Raw genomic sequence first — 18,942 nt, forward strand, 5'->3', positions numbered from 1 at the left:
GAGGCCCAACACAGCCAAAAGTAACTAAGTAAGTAAGTAAAGCATGTGTCCCTGTCCAAAAAAATGGGAAAAAAAAAAAAAAGATTTAATCATTTAAAAATGAGTTTGAAAGGGACTTTTAAGAAACAGTCTGCCAGGAGACGTCCGTCTGGCGAGAAAGGCGCTTTGGCCGGGTGGGGACCGGCGGGTCGCAGGGCGGAGCACCCATCACCAGGAGGATCCCGGCCGCGCCTCGGGCTTGGCCGTCAGGACCCTCCCTGTTGTCCCCAACGACAGGCGTGAAAAACGCGGACGAGAAGGAGCTGCAGGAGATCGCCTCTGAGCCGGACAGCACGCACGTGTACAACGTGGCCGAGTTTGACCTGATGCACACGGTTGTGGAGAGCCTCACGAGGACCGTGTGCTCCAGGGTGGAGGAGCAGGACCGCGAGATCAAGGGTAGGTGAGCCTCTGCCCACGGGGCGTCCCTCTGGGCAGTGAACGGCCTGTCCCTTCCTCACGCTGACTTTCCGAGCAGCGCAGTGTGCTTCCACGCTCCCGGATCATCAGAGCAGACAAGGGGATTTACGGGGGGCTGGGGGGGGGGGGTACTTTAAATCCCTGGATAGTTGTTCCCGTGCTGTTGCATGTTCAATTCAGTCGCTCAGTCGTGTCCAACTCTGCAACCCCATGAACCGCAGCACGGAGGCCTCCCTGTCCATCACCAACTCCCAGAGTTTACCCAAACTCATGTCCATCAAGTCGGTGATGCCATCCAGCCATCTCATCCTCTGTCGTCCCCTTCTCCTCCTGCCCTCAATCTTTCCCAGCATCAGGGTCTTTTCAAATGAATCAGTTCTTCACATCAGGTGGCCAAAGTATTGGAGTTTCAGCTTCAGCATCAGTCCTTCCAATGAACACCCAGGACTGATCTCCTTTAGGATGGACCGGCTGGATCTCCTTGCAGTCCAAGGGACTCTCAAGAGTCTTCTCCAACACCACAGTTCAAAGGCATTAATCCTTCAGCACTCAGCTTTCTTTATAGTCCAACTCTCACATCCATACATGACCACTGGAAAAACCATAGCCTTGACCAGACGGACCTTTGTTGGCAAAGTAATGTCTCTGCTTTTCAATATGTTGTCTAGGTTGGTCATAACTTTCCTTCCAAGGAGTAAGCAGCTTTTAATTTCATGGCTGCAATCACCATCTGCAGTGATTTTGGAGCCCCCCAAAATAAAATCTGCCACTGTTTCCACTGTTTCCCCATCTATTTGCCATGAAGTGATGTGACTGGATGCCATGATCTTAGTTTTCTGAAAGTTGAGCTTTAAGCCAACTTTTTCACTCTCCTTTTTCACTTTCATCAAGAGGCTCTTTAGTTCTTCACTTTCTGCCATAAGGGTGGTGTCATCTGCATGTCTGAGGTTATTGATATTTCTCCTGGCGTGACCATCATGTTTTATTGTTTTTAATTGAATGTTGGAGTTTGACATAACTGAACATCCACATGAAGTTGTAGGGACTTCCCTGGTGGCTCAGATAGTAAAGTGTCTGCCTGCAATTCGGAAGACCCGGGTTTGATCCCTGGGTCAGGAAGATCCCCTGGAGAAGGAAATGGCAACCCACTCCAGTACTCTTACCTGAAAAATTCCATCGACGGGGGAGCCTGGTAGGCTACAGTCCATGGTGTTGCAGAGAGTCAGACACGACTGAGCAACTTCACTTTCTTTCTTTCTTTCCATGAAGTTGTAAGAAATAATGTAGAAAGAGGTTGTGATATCTTACTGTTTCTCTCAATGGTGACACATTACAAAGCCACAGTATGATGTCACAGGCAGGAAGTTCACATTGGTCGAGTCAAGACCCAGAACGTTCCTGTCGCAGTATCACTTTTATTGTCCTCCTCCAGCTATATTCCCTCCCTGCCCCAACCTCTTCCTAACCTCTGGCCAGCACAAATCTGTTCTCCATCTCTATATACTTGTCATTTTGGAAATGTTCAATAAATGGAATTACGTAGTATGTAAACTTTGGGAACTGGTGTTTTTCACTCAGGGTGATTTCCTGGAGGTTCATCCAGGCTGTGGCATGTGTCAGTAGCTGTTGTTTTTATTGCTGCATCATGTTTCATGTTATGGATGCACCGCAGTTTGCTTAACCATTCACACAGTGAAAGACATCTGAGTTCATTCCATTTTTGGCTGTTACCAAAAAAAAAAAAAAAAGCTGGTATGAACATTCACGTGTAGGTTCTTGTATGAACATAAGTTTTCATTTTTCTGGGATGAGGCCCAGGAGGGCGACTGCTTCGTCACATTACGTGTGTAGTGTAGTTCAGCCTAAGAGACTGCAGACCGTCCTCACTGAAGCTGTAGTGCTCGGCACTGCCACGAGCACCGCCTAAGCGGTCCCGTCTCTATGCCTGTCACTAACGCCTGCTGCCACTGTTTTTTATTTTGGGCACTCTGACAGGTGTGGAGTGCACCCTCACTGTGGTTTTAACGTTCATTTTCCTGATGGCTAATGAAGCTGAACATCTTTCCCACGCTTTTCCCCTCTTTTTCAAGATTCAAATGTTTGTAAAATTCCTGCAGCACTTTGCGTTGGTTTCTGCCATACAGCAGCCAAGTCAGCCACGGCTGTGCTCACATCTCCGCCCTGACCTCTGGCCTCCCCGCCCTCCAGGTCGTCAGGGGCCCAGACAGCTCCTCCCCTGCCCTGTCTCACCCCGGGTGTGTGCTGGGGCTCCTGATGCAGCTCCTCACCAGCCCTGTCTCACCCCGGGGGTGTGCTGGGGCTCCTGATGCAGCTCCTCCCCAGCCCTGTCTCACCCCGGGGGTGCTGGGGCTCACGGTCAGCAGCTCTTCCCCTGCCCTGTCTCACCCCGGGGGTATGCTGGGGCTCCTGATGCAGCTCCTCCCCTGCCCTGTCTCACCCCGGGGGTGTGCTGGGGCTCCTGATGCAGCTCCTCCCCTGCCCTGTCTCACCCCGGGTGTGTGCTGGGGCTCCTGATGCAGCTCCTCACCAGCCCTGTCTCACCCCGGGTGTGTGCTGGGGCTCCTGATGCAGCTCCTCACCAGCCCTGTCTCACCCCGGTGTGTGCTGGGGCTCCTGATGCAGCTCCTCCCCTGCCCTGTCTCACCCCGGGTGTGTGCTGGGGCTCCTGATGCAGCTCCTCACCAGCCCTGTCTCACCCCGGGGGTATGCTGGGGCTCCTGATGCAGCTCCTCCCCTGCCCTGTCTCACCCCGGGTGTGTGCTGGGGCTCCTGATGCAGCTCCTCACCAGCCCTGTCTCACCTCGGTGTGTGCTGGGGCTCCTGATGCAGCTCTTCCCCTGCCCTGTCTCACCCCGGGTGTGTGCTGGGGCTCCTGATGCAGCTCTTCCCCTGCCCTGTCTCACCCCGGGTGTGTGCTGGGGCTCCTGATGCAGCTCCTCACCAGCCCTGTCTCACCCCGGGTGTGTGCTGGGGCTCCTGATGCAGCTCCTCCCCTGCCCTGTCTCACCCCGGGTGTGTGCTGGGGCTCCTGATGCAGCTCTTCCCCTGCCCTGTCTCACCCCGGGTGTGTGCTGGGGCTCCTGATGCAGCTCCTCACCAGCCCTGTCTCACCCCGGGGGTGTGCTGGGGCTCCTGATGCAGCTCTTCCCCTGCCCTGTCTCACCCCGGGGGTGTGCTGGGGCTCCTGATGCAGCTCTTCACCAGCCCTGTCTCACCCCGGGTGTGTGCTGGGGCTCCTGATGCAGCTCCTCCCCTGCCCTGTCTCACCCCGGGGGTGTGCTGGGGCTCCTGATGCAGTTCCTCCCCTGCCCTGTCTCACCCCGGGGGTGTGCTGGGGCTCCTGATGCAGCTCCTCCCCTGCCCTGTCTCACCCCGGGGGTGTGCTGGGGCTCCTGATGCAGCTCCTCACCAGCCCTGTCTCACCCCGGGGGTGCTGGGGCCACTACTCTCTCCAGCAGTCCCACCCTCTCCCTTGCCCACTGTGTCCACAAGTCCGTTCTCTACGTCCGTGTCTCCATGTCTTCCCTGCAAACAGGTTCATCAGTATTTTTCTGCATTCTGCATCATGTGTTAACGCATATTTCACGTGCTGTTATGCCTCTGTATATCCTGCAATGTCTGGTCATATCTTTTGCCCACTTTCTAATTGGACTCACTTTTGGGGTGTATTTTTTTGTGCTAGTTTTTAACTTTGGAGATTTCAGAATTCTTTATATTCTAGATAATAATCCGTTGTTAGATATGTGTAGATATGTGGTTTGTTAATAATAAGTGTGTTAGACACTCAGTCGTGTCCAACTCTTTGCGATCCCATGGCCTGTAGCCCGCCAGGCTCCCTGTCCCTGGGATTCTCCAGGCAAGAATACTGCAGGGGGCAGCCACTCCCTTCTCCAGGGGTTTCCTGTCTCATGGATCGAACTGAGGTCTCCTGCCTAGCAGGCAGATTCTTTACTGTCTGAGCCACCAGGGAAGGTGATAGTCCATTCTTAGGTGGTTTGTTAATATTTTCTGCCAATTTGTAGCTTGCCTTTTTTATCTTTTTAACAAGGTCATTTGCAGAACAGAAGTTTTTAATTTTGATGAGGTTCACTTTATCAGTTTTTCATTTTAGGATTAGTGCTTTTGGTATCAAGTCTAAGAACTCTTTCAGTTCAGTTCAGTCGCTCAGTCATGTCTGACTCTTTGCGACCCCATGAATCTCAGCTCGCCAGGCCTCCCTGTCCATCACCAACTCCCAGAGTTTACTCAAACTCATGTCCATAGAGTCAGTGATGCCATCCAGCCATCTCATCCTCTGTTGTCCCCTTCTCCTCCTGCCCCCAATCCCTCCCAGCATCAGGGTCTTTTCCAATGAGTCAGTTCTTTACATCAGGTGGCCAAAGTATTGGAGTTTCAGCTTCAGCATCAGTCCTTCCAATGAACACCCAGGACTGATCTCCTTCAGGATGGACTGGTTGGATCTCCTTGCAGTCCAAGGGACTCTCAAGAGTCTTCTCCAACACCACAGTTCCAAAGCATCAATTCTTCGGCGCTCAGCTTTCTTTATAGTCCAACTCTCACATCCATACATGACCACTGGAAAAACCATAGCCTTGACCAGACGGACCTTTGTTGGCAAAGTAATGTCTCTGCTTTTTAATATGTTGTCTAGGTTGGTCATAACTTTCCTTCCAAGGAGTAAGCATCTTTTAATTTCATGGCTGAAATCACCATCTACAGTGATTTTGGAGCCCCAAAAATAAAATCAGCCACTGTTTCCCCATCTATCTGCCATGAAGTGATGGGACCAGGTGCCATGATCTTAGTTTTCTGAATGTTGAGCTTTAAGCCAACTTTTTCACTCTCCTTTTACACTTTCATCAAGAGGCTTTTTAGTTCCTCTTCACTTTCTGCCATAAGGGTGGTGTCATCTGCATATCTGAGGTTATTGATATTTCTCCCAGCAATCTTGATTCTAGCTTGTGCTTCTTCCAGCCCAGCGTTTCTCATGATGTACTCTGCATAGAAGTTAAACAAGCAGGGTGACAATATACAGCCTTGACATACTCCTTTTCCTATTTGGAACCAGTCTGTTGTTCCATGTCCAGTTCTAACTGTTGCTTCCTGACCTGCATACAGGTTTCTCAAGAGGCAGGTCAGGTGGTCTGGTATGCCCATCTCTTTCAGAATTTTCCACAGTTTATTGTGATCCACACAGTCAAAGGCTTTTGCATAGTAAATAAAGCAGAAATAGATGTTTTTCTGGAACTCTTGCTTTTCGATGATCCAGCGGATGTTGACAATTTGATCTCTGTTCCTCTGCCTTTTCTAAAACCAGCTTGACCATCTGGAAGTTCATGGTTCATGTATTGCTGAAGCCTGGCTTGGAGAATTTTGAGCATTACTTTACTAGTTTGTGAGATGAGTGCAATTGTGTGGTAGTTTGAGCATTCTTTGGCATTGCCTTTCTATGGGATTGGAATGAAAACTGACCTTTTCCAGTCCTATGGCCACTGCCGAGTTTTCCAAATTTGCTGGTATATTGAGTGCAGCACCTTCATGGCTTCATCTTTCAGGATTTGAAATAGCTCAACTGGAATTCCATCACTTCCACTAGCTTTGTTCTTAGTGATGCTTTCAAAGGCCCACTTCACTTCACACTCCAGGATGTCTGGCTCTAGGTGAGTGATCACACCATCATGATTATCTGGGTCATGAAGATCTTTTTTGTGTAGTTCTTCTGTGTATTCTTGCCACCTCTTCTTAATATCTCCTGCTTCTGTTAGGTCCATACCATTTCTGTCCTTTATCGAGCCCATCTTTGCATGGAATGCTCCCTTGGCATCTCTAATTTTCTTGAAGAGATCTCTAGTCTTTCCCATTCTGTTGTTTTTCTCTATTTCTTTGCATTGATTGCTGAGGAAGGCTTTCTTATTTCTCCTGGCTATTCTTTCCTTTCCTCCTTTGCTTTTCACTTCTCTTCGTTTTACAGCTATTTGTAAGGCCTCCTCAGACAGCCATTTTGCTTTTTTGCATTTCTTTTCCATAGAGATGGTCTTGATCCCTGTCTCCTGTACAATGTCACGAACTCTTTACCTGACCTTAAATCCCAAAGAGTTTCCTTTTTTTATTTTTTCAGAAAGTTTTATATTTGACATTTAAAAATTCTTTGTAAAGGATTTGGAGTTTAGTTTAAGGTTCTAGCACTTCTTGCTAAGCAGGTTGCTTTTCTGCTTTTGAATTACTCTGTGGCTTTGTCAGGCAGAAGTCGGGCAGATTTGTGTGTGTTTAAGTCTGGGTTCTTTATGGTTCCGTTTATTTATGTGTCTAACCCTGTTCCAGTACCATGCAGTCGTGATTCACTGTAGCTATATAATAAGTCTTGAGATTGAATAGACTGAGTTCTCTCATTTGATTATCTTTTTTACAAATTGTTTTTGCTATTATGCTTCCTTATATTCCATATAAATATTAAAGTAATACTTATATAATATACTATATATAATTATATAATAGTCTAATATAGATATTAGAATCATTTTTTCCCTCCCCTGCCACACACCTGAAATTAACAGAACATTGTAAATCAAATGCACTCCAAAAAATTTTTAAAAATAAAAATAGTTTAATCACTCTGGGAAAAAAAAGAAGGTAGTTAAAGTTCAGCATTGCAGACATGGTATTTTACCACTTTTTAAAAATATAAATGCATTATAATTTTAATTTTCTTTCTCTCTCCTCATACTCTTTCTCCCTGAACCATTCTCTACAAACCCTTTGCTCTCTATTCGATCTACAGTTCCCAGCATATTTTTTGGCATATAGTTGGAGCTCAGTGGCATATGTGATACATGTAATAAAATGCCTAATGCTTATATGCCAGTGGTTGATTTAATCATTTCTTATATAATATCTCACTTAATCACTGGAGAAAGATTCTATCATTGTTTTCTCTTACGTATGAGGAAATTGAAGCCTGCTGCTGCTACTGCTGCTAAGTCACTTTAGTCGTGTCTGACTCTGTGCAACCCCATAGATGACAGCCTGCCAGGCTCCCCCGTCCCTGGGATTCTCCAGGCAAGAACACTGGAGTGGGCTGCCATTTCCTTCTCCATAGAATCATTTTTGTTCTACAAAATATCTTGTTGGGACTTTGATGGAAATTTCGTTGAATCAATTCTCAATTATCAAATACCAACTTGGGAAGAACTGACATCTTTGTTGATTCTTTTAGTCCACAAACATGTCAAATCTTCCACTTGTTTAGATATCCTTTGAGTTCCATCAGCATTTTATAGTTTTCAGGATATAAGTTCTGTACAGATTCTGTTCTGCTCACTTTTAGTATTTAATTTTATTTTGAGAAATTTTGGTTGTATTTTTAATTTTGGTGTTGTTCACATTTTTGTTGCTAGTGTGTGCAGATCTATTTATGCTTTTGTATGCTCGTATCTGATGACCTTGTTCGGTCTTTTCTGGCGCCAGCCTGGAGGGGAGGGGAGGGTGCCTGGATGCTAGTGAGCGGGGTTGAAGGTCCGGCTCTCCTTGTGGTCTCTGTGGATAGCACGCGCGGGGTGAGGCGGACAGTTTGTCACGGTCTGTAAAGGACAGTTGTCTCCTCCCTCCGTGATCTCCCCCGTCACCCGCTGTGTGATGGGCTCAGAGTAAACGCGGGCCCTGTCGCAGTCTGTAAAGGACAGTCGTCTCCTCCCTCCGTGATCTCCCCCGTCGCCCGGCTGTGTGATGGGGTCAGAGTAAACGCGGGCCCTGTCACAGTCAGGAAGGGTGGGGTCTTGGCTCCCACTCGACCTGGGTTGGCACGGGTGGGATGAGACCACAGTGGTTTTTTTCCTATGGTGTTTTTCTAGACTAGAGCCGTTGTTGCCTAAAAGCTTTGTCTTGGCGGGCTGCTCCTTTCCTGGTCCTTTGCCTAGGGAGAGCAGGCTTCGTTGGATTGTTTTTGTCTGTATTTGTTTGTGTTTCTAGGTGGCTGGGTTCCTCAGTGTTTGAGATACATGAGGCGAAAGGAGCCTCGGGAAACTCACCCCTGTACCAGTCTGTGGGCCCCACGGTCCCCTGCCCACCTGCCATCTACTTCTCAGGAGCTTAGGCTTGGCTTAGAGTTTCCAGAAACGTGAGCTGCGCTTAGCGGGGACTGTAGGAAGGAGCCGCGTGCTCTGTCTTCTGGGAGCCCGGCCATCACAGGTTTTTGACCCCTGTTCCCTGTGATATCCTTGGGCGCCAGGTTGCGTCTGACTCGCAGGGGTGCAGTCTGAGCAGGAGACATCCAGGCCCTTCTCTGAGAGCCCGGCGCTGGTTCCTGCCTGTGCCGTGTCCGGGCGGGGACGACTCGGTCGGGCTGCACGTCTGTCCCTCGTCCATCGTCCCTCTCGCCCTGGACCGGGACTCTTCAGACTCAGCTGAGCAGCCAAGTAGTGGCTTCCTGGACAAACTTCTCTGAGCCACTCAATGACACCATTTTTGGCATTGCTGTTTAGTTGCTCGGTCGTGTCCGACTCTTCTGCGACCCCACGAACTGTAGCCCACCAGGCTCCTCTGTCCATGGGGTTCCCCAGGCAAGAATACTGGAGTGAGTTGCTATTTCCTTCTCCAGCGGATCTTCCTGACCCTGGGATCGAACCTGCATCTCCTGCATTGGCAGAGGGTTCTTTACCACAGAGCAACCAAGGAAGCCTGAGACTATTTTAGAGCCCACAGTTTCCCACAAAAAACTCTACATGTGGTTGCTTGTAAGGCATGCTTAATAAAGTACTTGATCATACTTATTGTTTAATAACTATGTTTTTCCCCATTATTATGACTACTAAAGTCCCTTTAAATAAGTGCCCCTAGCAAATAAGAAATCCTAAATTTCAAGGACTTTGAACTTTACAGATCCCAAATCTTTTTCAGACCCACTGTTATAACATGTATATAACAGACAAAGTGCTTACGTAATGTTTAGCTCATAGTGGACATTCAGTGTATGTTAGTTGCTTTTTCTTTTCTTTTTACTTTTAAATGTTGGCCATTTGTTGAGTTGAAGTGTTCAGGAGAGAGAATATATCCTCTACTGCTCAAAAACATAACCTCTGATACTTAACAATTGTGAGACCTGGGCAAGTTATGTAACATCATTCTGACTTGGTTTTCTCACCTGAAAAATGGGAACAATAATAGCATTTACTGAGAACTAAATGCGGTAATACTTCTGAAGGTATCAGAAGCGTATCTTTAGATACACACAAACTCAGTGTTGTGGGGTTTTTTGTTGTTTTTGTTTTTTTTACTATTCTACAGCAGTACTTTAAGAAGTTCCTAAGAGTCAAGGACTATGTCTCATTGAAGTCAGTATTGTTAGGCCTAGCGCAGTGATTGATCCCTAAGAGGCCCAGTCCAGGCACACCTTGCTTTACTGTGCCTCTCCTTGTTGCACTTTGCAGGTATGTATTAAAAAATACATTCAAAGAATTTCAAAAAAGTGAAAGTTTGTGGCACCCTTCTGTGGAGCAAGTCTGATGGTACCATTTTCCCAAAAGCATTATTTTTAAAGTCAGTTTTGTGTGTTGTTTTTTAGACATAACGTAGCTTCCTAGGTGGTGCTGGTGGTAAAGAACCAGCGTGCCAGTGCAGGACAGGTAAGAGCCGCAGGCTCAGTCCCTGGTTGAGAAGATCACCTGGAGGAGGGCATGGCACCACGCTGGTGTTCTTACCTGGAGAGTCCTGTGGACAGAGCAGCTGATGCGTGAGTTCATCAGGCTGCAGGGAGCTGGACACGACCGAAGTGACTGCGTGCTCACGCACGAAGGGTAAACCTGGCGTGTCATGTTTTGGGAAATAAAGTAATTGTGTGACTTGCTTTCTTGAAGTGGCCTGGAACTGAACCCACAGTCCCTCTGAGGTATGCCTGTAGTGAATTAAAGCCTAAAGCCTAAAGTAAAGTTGCTCAGTTGTGTCCAACTCTTTGCGACCCTATGGACTATAGCCTGTCAGGCTCTGCCGCCCATGGGATTTCTCAGGTGAAAATACTGGAGTGGGTTGCCGTTTCCTTCTCCAGGGGATCTTCCCGACCCAGGGACTGAGCCCGGGTCTCCCACATTGCAGGCGGATGCTTTACCAGCTGAGCCACCAGTACTGAGTTAATTTACTAGAGATGAAAATCTTGGAAGCAGCAGAATCATTTCTGACTAGTGGCGTTTCCTTGGTTCATAAAATTAAACTTTGGGAAAAAGGTTCATTTTCTGTGTTTTTTGATTTAGCCTCAGCCCTTGCCACCATTGGGCCGCCTACAGAACTGATGACTTCTGAAGTCACTGCCAGGAGCTTTATGGTTAACTGGACTCACGCCCCCGGAAAAGTGGAAAAATACAGAGTCGTGTATTACCCTACCAGGGGCGGAAAACCAGAGGAGGTAATCAGGAGATGGCGTTTTCAAACCACTTATTCTCAGGGTTTCGGGTTTTGTGCAGTAGTGAAGATGAGACAGAAATGGATGTACAAGGAGACTGCTCTGTCACAAGCATTTACAGTTGTCGGACTGAATACGTTTCCATGTGTCCAGGTTGTTCTTCTGTCCCGAGCTTGTGGTGTTTACGTCTTCTCCTCTTGTTTCCATCAAAGAACCTGCAGAACTGGTCATGAATCATTTCTAACACAACTTACACTGACTTAATTTTCTTTTGGTAATTTAAGAAATGAACGAGTTCTAAGGCTAAGGGAATCAGTCGTTAGTTATCTGGCCAGAGCCCCCTTTGCTATTGATGTTTTCTTCCTACTTTGGGAGTGGTCTGAACTTTCTGCCTTAACGCAGTCTGTGCGTTCCACATAATGTGGTCATGTCGTCCTTCACGGTTTGGATTTCCTGGATGTTTGCGGAGATCAGTGCAAACGAGAGGCATCATGAAGCATCTGTGACAGACCCTTCTCATGAGTTGGCCATCACAGGAGAGAACTTCTATTGCCAGATGACTGAATGGTTCCCATTTCCTAATCTGTAATACAGAAATTCACAGGAAATATGATAAGATGTGATGAAATCTCCCTCTTTTTTTTGATGTTCTAACCTTTTGTTGTTCTAACCTCTGACTGGCCTCAGCATGTTTCAGTTTTCTTCTGCATTATGGCAGGATTTATGTGTTAGATTCTAGAGATTGTATCATCCAGACTAAGAAAAAAAAAACCCAAATCACAGTGCTTCCAGTAGCTCTATCTTTTTCATGACTAACAAACCTTTTAAATGCTGCCCAAGACTCCATGGAAAAATACCACATGTCAACTGTTACTAGGTGCATGTGATTGGCATAGCAATTAGCTTAGGAATGACACGGTTTTCATTAGGTGTGACCTAGTAAGGGACTCTTGAACATATTCCATGGGAGGTGGGTCCCATCATGTGAGAATTCAGGGAGAACTGACTACCACGGTGGAGAAGGATGTGGTGCAGATAAGAACATGTTTAATGAAAAGTTCTTGCTGGAGGTATTTTTGGTTTTTTGACTTTCAGTTTTCATGTGAGAAATTCCAGTTTCTCATTCCTCGAACTGTGCTTTAAACAGGTGGTGGTGGACGGACGCGAATCTTCCACGGTGTTAAGAAACCTGATGTCTTTAACTGAATACCAGATAGCAGTCTTTGCAATATATGCTCACACAGCTAGCGAAGGCCTGCGGGGAACCGAAACCACACGTGTGTATTGAATTCTATACCCTCTTCTGATTCTGCATAGCATTGTTCAGGCGGCCTGGCTGTGCTTACAGAGTACTGGGCCATGCCGTGTTTGCAGGCGCCATACGTTGGGAGGGATATTATAAAACTCGGGTATGTTTAGGAGAGAGAAACCTTAGTGATGATGAGTGCAGAATACATTTACTCATGTAATAAACAAATATTTAGTGAATGCCTATTATAAACTAAGCACTGGGCTTGAGTTTATCAGAAGTAGAGAAGAAGCTCTAGCTCTCCTGCTCGGTAGAAGACTGGGGAAATATGTTACATCTGTTTTCATTAGGAATATCACTGTAATTAAAATTTATGAATACTAGTCAGTCATCCTTACCTGGAAAAGACCACGATCACAAACATACACACATGCACACACATTCAGAGAATCCTGGGAAAAGATTATCTTGAGAAACTTGATCACACACTCATTTAGTTATTTCAGACATTAATTGAATTCCGAGTGCATGCCAGTTGGTATGCAGAATTGGTCTGTCTCTGATAGAACATAGCAATGTAAACAACTCCAATAACAAGGTACCAGGCATTGTGACAACCACATTCCACGTCCAACACATTATTGGATTTATTCCTGAAAACAGTAAGACAAGTGTTAACAGTCCTGCTTTTTTTTAACTTTTAATTTTATATTAGAGTATAGCCAATTAACGATGTTGTGATAGTTTCAGGTGGACAGTAACGGGACTCGGCCATACATATACATGTATCCTGGTTGGTGGTGGTTTGAGTTGCTAAGTCATGCCCAACTCTTTGCAACCCCATGAACTGTAGCCTGCCAGGCTCCTCTGTCTTTGGGATTTCCCAGGCAAGAATCCTGGAGTGGGTTGTCATTTCCTTCTCCAGGGGATCTTCTCAACCCACACATATATCCATCACCCCCTCAAACTTCCCTGCCATCCAGGCTGCCACATAGCATTGTAATACTCTTGCTTTGCAGAAATATTTTTGCAGCAATTTCTGACCTTGAGGAAGTTTTAGTCTAGCCAGGGAGAGAATGCAGACCAAGAACTTGCAAACCAACTTGTGCCATGAAGTGCTACAGGCACGCCAGTGGCACCTGTGGGCAGAGTTCAGATTTGACAGTGTGCTGGGGAAATCTAGCAGGACCTGCAGTTGATTTTGAAAACAATGTTTCAAAGTTCTTGCTGTCATTTTTTAAGCTGGGAACTTGCAGTTTATCCTTAATCCCTTTCTCCCTACTTCTCCAGTATGGCCAGTCTTATTTCTTGATTATTCTATTTGTCTCAAACCCTGTTGTTACCAACAATCACTCTCCTCACTCTCTCTCATTGTGTTGATGGGTGTTTGTTCATTCATGTATCTGTTCAGCCAGCCGCCTGTTCTGTCACTTAGGAGGTGACCCAGCAGCTAGTTTTAGTGGCTGCCGTGTGTCAGACGCTGTGCTTGGTAAGGGGTGTAGAACGGTGGTCAGAAGAGTCTCCCTGCTCTTGACTGGCCCCAGAGAAATGTGACCATTGCTATAATAAGACATAAGAAACTAAAAAATGTCACTTCTGCTTTTAAACATTCATTGTGTTTACCTTTCCCCAAAGGGCTTACATGGCTGTGTGAACAGACTCAAGGATAGTGTTGTGATGGTCTCAGGAGGACGGCAGAGGGGCTTGGCCATGCATGCCACCTATCCATTCTGGCTTCCACTCCCCTCTGGTCCATGCTCCTGTAATGCTGAGCAGCCTTCCCTGTGCTGCCGGGAGGTCGGCACTGGTCACCCATTTAAAACGCAGCCGAGTGTGCATGTGGGCCCCGCACTCCCCGACCGCCCTTCCCCGGCCTTCCCCACCGGCAGCCAGCAGTTTGTCCTCCAGCTCTGCGGACCTCAGGGCCTGTATATAAGGGAGACCGTGTGGTTGAAGACGACCTTCACTTGTAGAGCCTCAGCTGTAGACACCCTGAAGTAGGAAGCACTCTGATAAACGGCTGACCATTAACGAGCCTTCCCTTGCAGTTTCTTTACCCGTAGCTTCCGACCTTGAACTGTACGACGTGACGGAGGACAGTCTGAGGGTGAGGTGGAACCCTGCGCCCGGGGCATCCGGGTACCTGATCCTCTACGCTCCCCTCACGGAGGGCCTGGCCGGGGATGAAAAAGAGGTAACTGCCTGCTGGAGTCCTGGAATCTTTGGCTTCCTTAGCGTTGGTTTTTGTTTTTTTTATGTATAAAAATGTAATGTATAAAATTTAGAAAAATCATATTAGCCAAAGAAAATAATCACTTGTAAGCCCACCACCTAGAGGTAACCATTGTTAACATTTAGTTAACAGTCTTTTTCAATGCATTTTTAACACAACCAATGGGAATGGTTTTGTAGTTTTCCTTATAATTTTTCTTTTGCTTGTTGTGAATCTTTGATGCCATTAAATCATATTTTATAAAGTAATTTAAACAATGTTAGACTAGCCCATTGTTGGTTTGTACCAGTACATGTCTAATTAATCTCATGTTAATTAGGACATTTGGATAATTTGCTATATAAAAGAATTCCCTGGTGGTCCAGTGGTTAAGACTTGTGCTTTTACTTCCAGGGTCCAGGTTCAAACTCTGTTTGGGAGATCCCACAAGCCAGGCCAAAAGAAAAAAACAACAACAAAATAATTTTCTATATAAATATACTTTGGGGACTACTTTTAGCATATAAATTTGCATGGTTATCTGATTATTCCCTTAGGATAAATTCATAAAAGTGAAGTTTCTTTTTGCAAAGATTATGCAAATTATTAAGGCTTATACTAGGTATTACCACATTACTGTAAAGAAATTTTATGTATAATTTGTATTGCTCTATGCAGTTCACAAATGATTGTGATAGCCTCTGTACACTGACTTTAAAAAGTTTGTTTTACTAATTTGAGAGATCTAGAGAAATATGGGTTTCCCAGGTGACTCAGTGATAAAGAATCTGCCTGCCAGTGCAGGAGATGCGTGTTTGATCCCTGAGGCAGGACGATCCCTTAGAGAAGGACGTGGCAACCCCCTGCAGTGTTCTTGCCTGTAGAACCCTGTGGACGGAGGAGCCTGGTGGGCTACAGTCCACGGGGCTGTGACCAAGTCGGACACGACTTAGCAACTAAACAGCAAAGAAATGTATCTGATGGGCGTAGATTTTTTTTGTATTTCTCCCATTTTTAATGATGACTCTTTGAATCATAGCTTTTAGTCCTCATTTTTAACTTATAGGGAACAACTACTACAGTGTAGCTATACACGGAAGCTAGAGGAGACAGCCGTGACTGCTGGGAGTGTTGACTAGGCAGGTGGAACGCAGATGAGATGGAGTGCAGAACTTGGCGCTTTAACGTTCTCTAAAACCTGCCTTGGGTGACAGAATTCTTTAGGGCCAGGAATATGGTGATTCTAGCGTCAAGAATAGAATCTGGGTGACATGTATTCTTTCATTTCTGAGGCTTAGACAGTTTTTAGCCACTTGGATTTAATGTTGATCTGAATTTTCTGGTGGAAGGGAAACTTAAAAATGGTGCTAAAATGACAGTCCGCTTTACCAGGAAAGAAGAAGATAAAAGAGGACCACCAGTTCACATTCAATACAGTGTTGTTATGTGCGGTACTTAGTCGCTCAGTCGTGTCTGACTCTGTGACCCGTGGACTGTAGCCCGCCAGGCTCCTCCGTCCATGGGCTTCTCCAGGCAGGAATACTGGAGTGGGCAGCCTTGCCCGTCTCCGGGGGCTCTTGCTGACCCAGGAGTCCAACCCAGGTCTCCCGCCCTGCAGGTGAATTCTTTGCCGTCTGTGCTGGTCGTGTCCGACCTTGCGACCCGATGGCTAGCCCGCCAGGCTTCTCTGTCCGTGGGGATTTAGCCCAGCTTTTTCTTTGCGGTTGTATTGGGTCTTCACGGCTGCGGGGGCCTTTCCAGTGGTGCTGCGCGCTCCTCTGTGGAGCAGGCCTCTGGGCGTTCAGCCTGCGGCCGTTTGCGGCACGCGGGCCCCGGAGCACAGGTCCAGTCGTGGAGTGCGGGCTCTCCAGCACAGGTCCAGTCGTGGCGGCGCGCTCCCAAGCACAGGTCCAGTCGTGGAGTGCAGGCTCCGGAGCACAGGTCCAGTCGTGGAGTGCGGGCTCCCAAGCACAGGTCCAGTCGTGGAGTGCGGGCTCCGGAGCACAGGTCCAGTCGTGGAGTGCGGGCTCCGGAGCACAGGTCCAGTCGTGGAGTGCAGGCTCCGGAGCACAGGTCCAGTCGTGGAGTGCGGGCTCCGGAGCACAGGTTCAGTCGTTTGCGGCGCGCGCGCTCCCAAGCACAGGTCCAGTCGTGGAGTGCGGGCTCCGGAGCACAGGTCCAGTCGTGGAGTGCAGGCTCCGGAGCACAGGTCCAGTCGTGGAGTGCGGGCTCCGGAGCACAGGTTCAGTCGTTTGCGGCGCGCGCGCTCCCAAGCACAGGTCCAGTCGTGGAGTGCGGGCTCCGGAGCACAGGTCCAGTCGTGGAGTGCAGGCTCCGGAGCACAGGTCCAGTCGTGGAGTGCGGGCTCCCAAGCACAGGTCCAGTCGTGGAGTGCGGGCTCCGGAGCACAGGTCCAGTCGTGGAGTGCGGGCTCCGGAGCACAGGTCCAGTCGTGGAGTGCGGGCTCCGGAGCACAGGTCCAGTCGTGGCGTGCACGCTCCCAAGCACAGGTCCAGTCGTGGAGTGCGGGCTCCGGAGCACAGGTCCAGTCGTGGAGTGCGGGCTCTCCAGCACAGGTCCAGTCGTGGCGCGCGCGCTCCGGAGCACAGGTCCAGTCGTGGCGCGCGCGCTCCGGAGCACAGGTTCAGTCGTTTGCGGTGTGCGGGCCCCGGAGCACAGGTCCAGTCGTGGCGGCGCGCGCGCTCCCAAGCACAGGTCCAGTCGTGGAGTGCGCGCTCCCAAGCACAGGTCCAGTCGTGGCGCGCGTGCTCCCGAGCACAGTTCAGCCGTGGCGCGCGTGCTCCCGAGCACAGTTCAGCCGTGGCGTGCGGGCTCCGGAGCACAGGTTCAGTCGTTTGCGGCGTGCGGGCTCTCCAGCACAGGCTCAGTCCTTGCGGCGCGCGGGCTTAGTCGCTCTGCGGCACGTGGGGTCCTCCTGGACCAGGGCTCGAGCCCGTGTCTCCTGTGTTGGCAGGTGGACGCTTCACCTCTGAAGCACCAGAGAGGCCCTCACCAGGTTTAATTTAAAGTCTGATAATGCTACCTGTCCATGAGCGTGTGGGGACCCAGAATCACTTGCATAAACTGGTGTGTCAACTGGTACAGCTGCCTTGGAGAATAATCTTAAATATTTCATCAAGCTAAAGATATACACACTTTTCAAGGTATATACTGTAGAGAAACGTCCTTCAAGGACTTCTCAATGCAGGCACTTGGTCAGAACAAAATATTGCAAGCAACTGCCGTGTTCATTGACAGAATGGAAAATAACTGCATATTTTTATAAAAGAATCTCATAAGGGAATTAAATAGTGTCAACTCTGTCCCTGTGTTTCAACATGGCTAAATCTTGAAACCTAATATTGCCAGAGAAAAAAATTCCAAAAATGTTGCGTTGAATGGTCCATTTATGCACATCATTAAACATATATAGCCATCTTTTTTTTTTATGTTACACACCTATGTAGAAGTAAAGAAAAATGTATCAGTGAGATGCACTTAAACATTAGGGCAGAGGTGGTGAACAGAAAGAATGAGAAAGTTGTTTTATGTGACTATCTAGTTGTTATAGAGTATAAATAAGATCTGAAGTCAATATGACAAAATGTTCATATCTATTAAATTTGAGTGATGGATGCATCAGGGTTGATTATGTTATTTTCTTTACCTTTATATTGTATACACTGAGATATTTTTAAATTAAAGTTTTTAATTTGACCATACCACTGGCAATTGTGTGAGAGGGGACAGTCTATGGACTTATTTTTCTTCTTTCCAAAGCAGAAATAAAACCATCCCTGTCACACAGTTGTCACACAACTGAGAATGTCGGCTTATTTGACTGATCCCCAGGGTTAGAAATATCCCCCAAATCAAAAAGCGAATTGCCGATTTGGGCATCCAGTGGGTTGATCTCTTTGGAATCCTGGGAGGGGCTGGAAGTCCAGGTAGACAGGCCCCTCTGTTGAATGGGACCTCAGTACTGATCCAGTTTAATAGGACTTGAAGCAAAAATTGGGCCTCCAGTCAGAGGACTGGTGAGAATTAGGGCAGTGGTGAAGGATGCCCACGGGGCGTCCAGCTCCCAGCAGAGCGGCCTGGACCTTACCGTCTTCCTAGAGGACGTTTCTGATTCATCTCCACCCACGCTCGTCTGGGGACCAAATATTTGACAGTGTTATTCTGGCTGCAGCTGCCACTTGTCCAGATGTAAAGAGTTATCCTAAAAGAGCACGCACAGTACATTCAGTTTTATTTGGCTTCACAGCATCTGTTTCTAATACAAAATAACACGAGACAATGAAAAAAAAGGATGACTTGAAACCTGTTTGATGAAGGGGTTGTGAGGAGATGAAGTCTTAGTCCATAAAGTCTCACCTGTATTCAGTTGTACTCTGATCAGTGTGAAAAATGCATGTTGGCAAGTGATCTGATAATGTGTGTTCTTTACAGATGAAAATTGGAGAGACCCACACAGACATTGAGCTGGGCGGGTTGTTGCCCAATACGGAATACACAGTCACAGTGTATGCTATGTTCGGAGAAGAAGCCAGTGACCCTGTTACAGGACAAGAAACAACATGTGAGCGGTTCCGTCATCCAGATGAAATGCTG

The 18,942-nt window shown here is 47.5% G+C and overlaps 1 protein-coding gene across 8 annotated transcripts in view; it reads left to right on the forward strand.

The window, feature by feature from the left end:
* Nucleotides 1-18,942, forward strand: part of COL14A1 (collagen type XIV alpha 1 chain) — a 232,282-nt gene that overhangs the window by 60,630 nt on the left and 152,710 nt on the right. For 7 of the 8 annotated variants that reach the window (XM_070477487.1, XM_070477492.1, XM_070477489.1 and 4 more), the window contains exons 9-13: nucleotides 277-438; nucleotides 10,719-10,870; nucleotides 12,015-12,144; nucleotides 14,165-14,310; nucleotides 18,781-18,910. In XM_070477487.1, coding sequence (XP_070333588.1) covers nucleotides 277-438; nucleotides 10,719-10,870; nucleotides 12,015-12,144; nucleotides 14,165-14,310; nucleotides 18,781-18,910 — 720 coding nt within the window. The remainder of the gene's footprint in view (nucleotides 1-276; nucleotides 439-10,718; nucleotides 10,871-12,014; nucleotides 12,145-14,164; nucleotides 14,311-18,780; nucleotides 18,911-18,942) is intronic. The other variant, XM_070477491.1, reaches the window with a different exon arrangement.

The sequence above is a fragment of the Odocoileus virginianus genome, chromosome 15 (assembly GCF_023699985.2).
Source record: "Odocoileus virginianus isolate 20LAN1187 ecotype Illinois chromosome 15, Ovbor_1.2, whole genome shotgun sequence".
NCBI classification, from domain to species: Eukaryota; Metazoa; Chordata; class Mammalia; order Artiodactyla; family Cervidae; genus Odocoileus; species Odocoileus virginianus.